This window comes from Myotis lucifugus, unplaced genomic scaffold (assembly GCF_000147115.1).
Source record: "Myotis lucifugus unplaced genomic scaffold, Myoluc2.0 scaffold_12, whole genome shotgun sequence".
NCBI lineage: Eukaryota > Metazoa > Chordata > Mammalia > Chiroptera > Vespertilionidae > Myotis > Myotis lucifugus.
Window position 1 is genome coordinate 914,269 of NW_005871060.1, and position 10,300 is coordinate 924,568.

At 42.1% G+C, this 10,300-nt stretch overlaps 1 protein-coding gene across 1 annotated transcript in view; it reads left to right on the forward strand.

Annotated features, from left to right (window-relative positions):
• FRAS1 (Fraser extracellular matrix complex subunit 1) overlaps window positions 1-10,300 on the forward strand; it is a 268,392-nt gene that overhangs the window by 95,589 nt on the left and 162,503 nt on the right. The window contains 2 exon segments of the mRNA XM_023750302.1: window positions 8,890-9,042; window positions 9,485-9,631. Of these exon segments, the coding sequence (XP_023606070.1) occupies window positions 8,890-9,042; window positions 9,485-9,631 (300 nt within the window).

Below are 10,300 nucleotides of genomic sequence, written 5' to 3' on the forward strand. Positions count from 1 at the left end.
GCCATTGCTTCGACAGTACACATTTACTTTAATATCTTCAAGCTTTTTTGACTTTGCTCCAAAGATGTGAAATAAGTCATTTCACTGCCGTGTGCTTCCATCCATCATGATTGTGGGTAATCCTCAGTGATCCTCGAAGCAGAGCCTTTGTGATTTGAAGAAAGAACCACACAGCGATGACCACATGTCATTTCCTCACAGCTGCAGGGTGGCATATTACAGGATTTTGCAGCTGCCGAGTCAAAATATTAATTTTTTAGCTATTTCAATTTTTAGCACATCTGCATGCTGTGCATATTTAGAAAATGAATAGAATCCCTTGCTTGCTCAAAAACAAGAAATGTATTCATTTCAGCTCAAGCTAATACTCCATTTCCAGGCTTCCTTGTAATGTGTTCATTAATTTGTTTGTTTAACGTGCTAATTCCCTGGGTTTGTTAGCGAACCGGCACATAGATAACCAACTGGAATTCCATCTGCCCTCCCCCATTCCCACCACATGCTTATGTTACACCAGGAAGCTGAAACGGGCCATCAATAACTGCATCCTGGGCCTCTTGTCTTCCCTTGTCACCCTTAATGAGTTTTATATTTAAAGACTTTTCACTGTAATTGAAATAGTGACAAATAAGGATTTACTTACTGAGTAGCAATGGGAGCGACAGCCTCCGGAATGGCACTGTTTTTAGGCATTTAATGGATATCCACTCCCCATTTAGACACATTTGAGGTTAGCCTCCTCTTTTGGTTATAGACGGGGGCTGGGGGTGGGCAGTGGCGGTGAGAGGCAAATGCCTTACTGCACAGATGGGGCTTTTAGGATGGGATGTTAATCTTGCAGAGGCTGCTGGGTTGGCGGGTTGGCCACTCAGCTCCCCTATTTTAGTAACCGCGGTCCTGGTACAGATTAAGCAGTGACAGTATACACTTCCTCTCATGTATCCTGTGAAATTGTTCCAAATATCACCTGTGGGGAGGAATGGGCATGGAAGGTGATTCTGGAGAAATTCACTCTGTGGTTTGTTGGCCTCTCCAGGGATACTGCCAATTGCAGGACACACTTTCTGACAGCTGTGCTCCTCCAGTGTGGGTCCAGCAAGAATATGAATTAGAATTTGTCAGATGGTCAAAGCCTACCAAGAAGAATTCAAGACTTGCCTCTAAATCAGCTTAGTTTTTAGAAAATGTGCCCACAGATTTTACTGGGCCTGAAGCGACTGGTGCCTTAGCAGTTCCCCAGGACACAGCATCACCTCCTGCAGTGCCTGGAGATGGCTCCTACCACCTCTTAATTATGTTAAGATTATATAATTAATGCATTTGACCAACCATGGAGATATTTCTCTTTGTTATCTCCATTGGACTGACAAGGCAGTTGTATGTTGTCACATGCACAGCCGAGTAGCGCCGTTCCCTCTTAGCCTGAAGTAGCTTTTGCAAACCAGGTGGTGCAATGCATATCAAACTTTCTCAAGGGCCTCCAAATTCCAAGTTCCTAGTGCTATTACTCCAATAATTTTTTTCTTTCATTCAACAAATAGGTAGGGGCCACCTTCTAGGTACAACTGATGTGGCCAAATTCTACTCTGTTTTCAGTTTTAAAGGTGTTTTAGAAACTGGCAATTTGTGAAAATATCTTCCTCAGTTATTATCTGGGAGACAAACCAGTGGTATGTTTATGTTATTTTTTTTTCCTAAGGGACACCCCAGATTTCCATGCCTGGTCATGATAGCTTTCATGTACCTATGTTCTAATATTCTTAATATTCTTTTTTTAAATTAAATCTTTATTGTTCAGATTATTACAGTTGTTCCTCTCCCCCCCCCCCATAACTCCCCTCCACCCGGTTCCCACCCCACCCTCTGCCCTTACCACCCCCCCAACGTCCTCATCCTAGGTGTACGATTTTTTTCCAGTCTCTTCTCGCACCCCCCACATCCCTTTCCCCCCGAGAATTGTCAGTCCACTCCCTTTCTATGCCCCTGATTCTGTTATAATCACCAGTTTATTCTGTTCATCAGATTATTTATTCACTTGATTTTTAGATTCACTTGTTGAAAGATGTGTATTTGTTGTTCATAATTTGTATCTTTACCTTTTTCTTCTTCTTCCTCTTCTTAAAGGATACCTTTCAGCATTTCATATAATACTGGTTTGGTGGCGATGAACTCCTTTAGCTTTTTCTTATCTGTGAAGCTCTTTATCTGACCTTCAATTCTGAATGATAGCTTTGCTGGGTAAAGTAATCTTGGTTGTAGGTTCTTGCTATTCATCACTTTGAATATTTCTTGCCACTCCCTTCTGGTCTGCATAGTTTCTATTGAGAAATCAGCTGACAATCTTATAGGTACTCCCTTGTAGGTAACTAACTGTTTTTCTCTTGCTGCTTTAAGATTCTCTCTTTGTCTTTTGCCCTTGGCATTTTAATTATGATGTGTCTTGGTGTAGAGAGAGAGAGCAAGATATTGAAAACCTATTTGAAGAAATAATGACAGAAAACTTCCCCTACCTGATGAAAGAAATAGACTTACAAGTCCAGGAAGCGCAGAGAACCCCAAACAAAAGGAATCCAAAGAGGACCACACCAAGACACATCATAATTAATATTCTTAATATACCTAATCTAGCATAAGCCCCTGGCGAGCAATTCAGCTGTGGGATGTTATTGACAGAGGAGGGCCTTCTATATTTGTAATGGAGGGGAGGAGGGGAGAGAACAGGAGAGGTTTCATATTGAGAGCTGCTGGATGTTTCCTTGGATTGTTGGTTTCTGCAGTAGTTCTAATGTCTTCTCCCATCACTAATTACCTTTCATACAATAATTTCCCATTCACATCTGTATTAAAAGCACATAGCTCAGTAAATAGACAAACATACTCATAAACTGACCCCCAGTGGCCTATAGAATAAAATCTATACCCTTTTTCATGACTTACAGACTATTTCAAAACTGACCCACCCAGATCCTGTATGGCTTCTGCGGCTGAGCCGCACACAGTGTTCCTGTCTCGGCCTCCTCTAGCAAGCCTTCACTGCCTTCTGGACTGAGTGATACCCCTTATAGGTTTTCATTGCCCCGTTAGCATTTTATGGAGCGTTAGTAACAGACTCCTGGCAGTCCTGTGTCTCAGTGTCTGCCATACACTCCCTTCTTGCTCGTCCTGCTGTGCCACCGTCTCCATTGCCCTGTGACACAGGACTCCATTTGGAGACAGTCCTCTTTAAGGCAAGAAGCACAGCCCAAGTCCACTCTACTCTTGGATTCTTAGATATTCCACTGGGCTGCCACCAACCTATTCTGCAAGGGGGTAGGGCAGGGGCAAAGCAAATGGTCTCTCTGCTTCTTCTTCCTCTCCAGAGTGAAGGGTTTTTCTAGGCTGGGGAACAAAGGTGGAGAGTGTAGGGGTTATGTTGGTGGGGAGAGGACTGGGTCTGATAGCTCCAGTGCACATTCAGGTCTGATTTTCCTTCTTTCACCTGTACTGGGCTCTTTGAATTTGGTATCTTCATAGGCCTGATTCTGATACCTTTCTTCCTGGCCCAATGGGGGATGGTTACAGTGGATGAGGAGAGAGCTCACTGTTGATATTTCAGATTGTTGTTTGGTTTTACATATTTTATACATCCAGGGTCACTTTTCTCCACCATACTGAAAGCTCTATGAGTACACTAGATGTTAAATATTTTTGTTTGAAAGAAAATATTTTTAAAGTGTTTAGTCTCATGATGTAATACCAGTTTTCACCAGCCAAATTAGCCAAGATTGTTTTACTCTTTTTAAAATCTCAGTGCAGGCAAAGTTATAATGAAACAGTCTCATGAATGGCTCTTTGAGATGTAAATTGATACAAGCTTTCTCGAAGAAAATTTTAATACTTATTAAGTATTTTGCATTTTTTCATGTCTTTAGTAGTTAAAAGTGTATGCTCTGGAGTCAGTGTGGATATGGTGTGTGCAAGCAAAAGACTTAACTTCTAAGTCTCAGTTTCTTTTGTCTTTCAAATAGGGATAATAACAATGCCTACTTCATCTTCCTAATGTGATTATGTACTTATAATAATTAGCATAGTGCTTGATATACATTCAGAGCTCAATAAATGTCCACTATAATAATAATATGAATTGTACTCTTTTGACATTGTCTTTTAGGAAATACAGTTGACCCTTGAACAACATGATTTTAGAACAATCTAAGTCCACTTATACATGGATATTTTTTTCAGTAAATACACAATCAATCCTCTATGTCTCTGGGTTTTACAGATTCAACCACCGCATATCGAAAATAATATTTTTTAAATATGTTTTTATTGATTTTTTTTACAGAGAGAGGAAGGGAAAGGGAAAGAGAGATAGAAACATCAATGTGAGAGAGAAATATCAATGGGCTGCTGCTAAGGGCTGTTAGAATACACTTTGGCTTAATTTACATCAGTTGGACTCAGGGAGCCGGCAGAGCCACTCCCTGGGGGTGGGACTAGTCAAAAGATTGGACGCCACCCAGTTTGACTCTCCCGCCCAGTGTTAAGGGGATGGATCTCATGATGTCAAAGGCCCACCCAGATGTGATGTAACTTCCTTTAACTCAAGTATATAATAAAGCAGCTTTTGGAGCTGGAGCTCTCTCTCTGCGTGCTCTGTCCCTCCAGAGGGCAGGCACCACACCCAGCCCAAGCTTTTAATCTATTTTATGTCTGTCTTTCATTATTTCTTCAATCCCGAAAGTGCCTCTTAGATTGCATGAACCGGTCCAAGTCTCCTTCTCCGTGTGGGCGCGGGAAGAAGACAGCCCCAGGTATAGGCTGCCTCTTGCATACCTGCTACTGGGGATCAAGCCCAAAACCTGGGCATGTGCCCTGACTGGGAATCCAACTGGTGGCCTCTTGGTGCATGGAATGATGCTCAATCCACTGAGCCACAATGGCCAGGGGAAAATAGTATTTTTGATCCATGGTTAAGAATCTAACAATATAGAGGGCCAACTGTATACATTGTTCTACACTATTTTATATAAGGGACTGAGCATCCTCAGATTTTAGTATCCACAGGAGGTCCTGGACACAATCCTCCACAGATACCAAGGGATGACTGTAATTACGTTTTAGGGAAGTCATAATTATATACAAATTTTTTACTGCACACGGGGTTGGTACCCTTAACCCCCTGTATTGTTCAAGGGTCACCTGTAATTTAAAACATTCAAAGGTGTTATCATTGTTTTACTGAATATCATGGAGCCTCTAAAAATTATATATACAAAGAGTGTCTAATGACACGTGGAATGCTGATGGTATTGAGTAAAAATAAAGATATTACATGACAATGTTTAATATCACCTAATTTATTACAAATGTATATATATATAATTGTATAGAAAACTAAGAAAAATGTCAATGTTAGTATTTCACCTGAAAGGCCTATATAGGGTGATTTTTATGCTTATCTAAACTCTGTAAAAATGGTCTTAATATTTACAATCATAGTTCACTCTGTAGTCAGAAAAATAAAACCTCAAGATCCCCATTCGAGTCCCACTCAGCCCCTGTCCTGGGAAGAAGGTCACAGTGGTGCCCTGGGCTTGCGCCTGAAGCTTGCTGCTGGTGGTGCCCGGTGGGACTGGCCACTTCAGCCTGCCGTGCCTGCATTCTGTAGGCTGCCCTCGGGAACTATACTTCTCTGATTACAAGTCAGAACACTGGTATTAATCCTCAAGCCCTGGTTGCTCTGATTTTTGGCTTTTTTCCCTGCACATCATCACTCATTTTGAGCTTTCCCAAGATACTCTCCCCTACAAAGTGATTTTGATGTCAAGCTTCTTAAGACAAAGGTGTTTCTTGGGTTTTAGGAATTTACTTTTTTTTCTGGTTGGTTTAATAAAAGTCAGTCAACTTTCAGATCGACTTCAGGGCATTTTTATTTAAGTGATCTTCAGTTGGGGACTTGTATACGATGGAGGTTTGCATGAGTGTATTACCAGGGGACCCACTCACGTTGTTGTTTTGGAATGAATCGATTCATGAGATTGGGTGTTTAGAAGACTTTTTAAATTGTGGATGAATGAACAATGAATGAATACAGGTAGCAAACCAAAACAGTTAGAGAGTTCAACTTTCCAGACTCAGGTAATTACGTGTGTGAGGTAAAACTATAACCCAACTTGGATTAATGTGATGCTTTGGGCAGCCTGCAGTTGATAGTTTTATATTTTCAGTTGTCAGTTATTGGTTTCTCTTTGCCTCTGGGTACTCATTCCATCATGCAAGTGATATGTCTTAAAACTTAACATGAAACCATGGAGAGCAGCAGAGGCCTGAGATTTGGAAGGTGAGGTCAAGGAAAGTAAATAGAGATGAGGGAAAGTATGCAATAATGCTGAATTTCAAATAATGTTGAAAATTGGTCAAGCCTAGCCAGTTTGACTCAACGGCATCGGCCCAAGGACTGAAGGGTTCCGGGTTTGATTCCAGTCAAGGGCGTGCACCTCGGTCGCAGCCTCGATCCATAGCCCCATCTGGGGCTTGTGCAGGAGGCAACCCATCGATGTATTGCTCTCACATTGATATTTCTCTCTCTGTGTCTCTTCCCCTTCCTTCTACTTTCTCTAAAAATCAATGAAAAAATATCCTCGGTGAGGATTAATAACAACAACAAAAAAGAATGTAGGTGGAAGAATTAGCCATTTCATTCTGTGAGAGAAGGATTGAAATAAAAATGGGTAAATACAGATGTGCTGAGGTTGACAGGGAGGAACTGAAGGTGCTCATGCTTGAAGGGCTGAAAGAAGTAGAAGATGAAATAACCTGGGAAGGGAGGAGGTGGGCAGGTGGGGGTGGTGACTAGAGAAGAGCAATAAAGGTTTAAAAGCAGCTGCCATGAGGTGTGAAGGAGCGTCCATAACTCAGCTCTATCTTCCTTTAGAAATAATACTATACATTATGCTCCTTTTTTTTTAACAGCTTCTAGAGATCCTTAAGATAAGACGAATCCATAAATATTTATTTATTGTACCCACAGAATACTCCCGAGACCTGCTTACTTTCTCTTCAAAGCATCCCCTGGGTGATTACTCTTTCGTTTCTCTAATTGCACACTAGAGAAAGCTGCAGTTAGTTGCAACTAGTGTTTAGGTCTCTGCACACCTGCAGACCTTGTTGATGCATGCCTGAGCCCACAACTCCCTGCAAGTACTTGCTTTAAAGAGGAAGAGGCCATGACCTTTCAACTAATCGCGCCTTGAGTCAGTAATGTGCCCGATCCGAACATGTATCCACGCATTTAGGTAATCACAAAGCACAGCCTCCTCCATTTGCTCCAGCAACTTTTAAAGCTTTTCTGAGTCTCCCCTTTGTACATGTAGGGTTGTGCTCCTGGCACTGTGAGTAGGGCACAGGAATAAAGATTTTAAAAAGTTTGGCATTGTGTGGAAACCATACATTAAATCAAGGAAAATTGCCTCCTTATCATATTTCTCTCCATACAGTCATAATCTCCTTTATGAATCTCTGAAGGGCTGTCATGAGGCTTAATTTGGCTCTTAGGATATTCAGAATTGTTCCTAATACTAGCAAAGGCTGCCTGTAACTTGAAACTCCCAAAGTTCAGAGAAAGGTCAGGGGCTGTTAGTTTGCCTGCTTCAGGAGGGTCAGCATTTTTGAGGACTTTTGCTTCAACTGCTGGAGTCACTGTAAAAGTCCTAGCATGGTTTCTCATGCAGGTGAGTGGGTGCTGGGTATGGGACTCAAATCTGCTTCTTGCACAGGGAACACATCTCGGATGATCAGCAGTTAAGAAAATGTATGATTGAAGGTATAGAGAGAAAGACCTGTTTTAGCAGAGTTCAGGGGTCAGCAATCTGTTTCAATGACAGAATTGTTTTTAGTCTAAACATCAGTAGATATCCCAGTCTATATCTGTAAGACTTTGAGATGAAACAAGACTATCTGGTCCCTGAGTGAGACATTAGCAAGTACAAACAGTGCTTTGAATCCAAAGGGGAAGATGGAAAGGCCTTATAGCCAGAGCTCTCTCTTCTTTTTCCTCGGGCTTTTACTCCTTGTTTATGTTGGTGGGTAATTATGGATTTGTGTATTTTCTTCCACCTTTGGAATGGAGGATGGTCAATGGGACTTAAAGGGTAATTATCAGGACAGATGTTTTCACCTAAGTGGGAGATGAACACAATCAAGTTCTTTAATTAAAGGATGTCTATTATATGGGCGAGAACAAGAGGCAGCACTCGCCATACCAGATAATTTGTCTTATAGCTTCAATCATAACTGGTACAACAGAGCTTCTGCGAGCTATGTTTCGTGTCATGAAAATGAATTTTCAACTCATACCTCTTTGTCATAAATTTTCCTTTAGTTAAAAATTAAAGTTTTCCACTATCTGAACCCAATGATTTACTAACTCCAATCCCCCCGTACCAATGCCTGAGACTGGTGTACTGCCTCTGGAAGGCCGAATCTGGGAGGGCAGTGAGCACAGCTCAGAAGCACGGGGAAGGGGGCGCATGCTGTCCTCGAGTTCTCGGAGCTCATGGGGAAATGGTGATAGTATCGATGATACTGTTTCTGTGAGTCTGACAGTTCGCTGTATACCCCTTGCAAGTATCTCTATCACAAGCTGCCCTAGAACTTGAAGGTCGTTCAATTGGAAAGGGATGAAAACTCAATTGATGTGCTGGGCCTGGCCATTTGCTAAAAACCTCAAACACACAATTTGTGCAGATCCCTCACGTCTGCTCTACTGCCAGATACTGCCTTTGGGGCACTCAAGCTGTCTGTGCTGCAACGGTGGTAATTGCAGTTCCATCTGCCCTTTTGGTGTAGTGATGAGTCTTGGTGCTTCCATCATCTGCTTTCTCTGTGCTCCCTTGCCCTCTCCAGACTGCCATCCTCTGTGCCAGCAATGTGCAGCTGATCTCCACAACCCCGGGAGCATCTGCCTGAGGTGCCAGAACACCCAGTTCCTGTTGCTGGGGGACCACTGTGTTCCCGACTGCCCTTCTGGATATTACGCGGAGGAAGGAGCTTGTAAAAGTAAGTAAGTGCTGGACACAGGAGCTGGTGGCCCTGTTGAGCTTCTCTTTCGGGTAATAGCTGAGGAGACTTGGGGTGGAGGAAAGAGAGAGATAGGAGAGAGAAAGAGAGAGAGAGAAAGAGAGAGAGAGAGAGAGAGAATAGGAGGGGAGGGCAGGGGTAGGGAGGGGAGCAGAGGGAGCACAGTGATAATAAATCAGACCAGCTAATGTTCTCAGCATTGGGGCTTTTTAAAAAATTTATCCTTATTGTTGAAGGTATTACAGATGTCCCCCTTCCAAAAATTTATCCTTATTGTTGAAGGTATTACAGATGTCCCCCTTCCCCCCCATTGACCCCCTCCTTCCCACACCCACCCCAGCATTGGGCTTTTATGAACAGTTCTTGGGATACTACTTTGGAAAGGAGTTTGGCTTCATAGGTTCTCTTTGTGTCTCTGCAGAATGTCACTCCTCCTGTAGAACCTGCCAGGGCAGAGGACCCTTCTCCTGCTCCTCATGTGACACTGGCCACGTTCTGTCCCACCTTGGCACCTGCAGCACCACCTGCTTCCCAGGGCACTATCTCGATGACAGCCATTCTTGTCAATGTAGGTTTTAAAACATGAGTTTTCTCTCTTTTCCTTTTGCTTCTGTTTTCTTACCTGTAGCCTTTATTTTTATAAAAGGACGAAAATTAATCTAAAAAGGCATATGGATGCCATTAGCAGATTTAATCAGATATCACCCTAATTCGAAGTGCTGGGCTGGGCCTCTCCTGTGCCAGTACCAGATGTGTGATCTTGGGTCAGTTATTTATTTAATCTCTCTGTTCCGTAGTTATTTTATTAAAAAATAAAAAATATTAGTCTATTTCCTTTTATTGTTTTCTTCAGCATTTGAATCACAAGGTCCTGAGCAGAGATCATTCTAGCACACAGCCAGTGACCTCAGCACTTCTCTGGATTCAATTTGTTTTTGACATGTATTTGTTGAATATTGACAATATGGAGGGCTTGACATGCACAGAGTATTTAGTTTCTGCCCAAACAGTAGTTATTTTGTCTTGCATGAGAGTTAATTGTATAGATGTCTTATTTTTGAAAGAAGTCAAAATATGATTAATTACTGAGTCAGGCAAAACAAAGAGTTAGGATAAATTAGGGAAAGGGCAAATCTGAGGGAACAAATTAGGAAATCCTTCACAGATGACAGAACACTTTTAAAAATGGACTGAGGTGGCTGACTTTATTTCAATCATTGAAGTGTCATTTGGATAT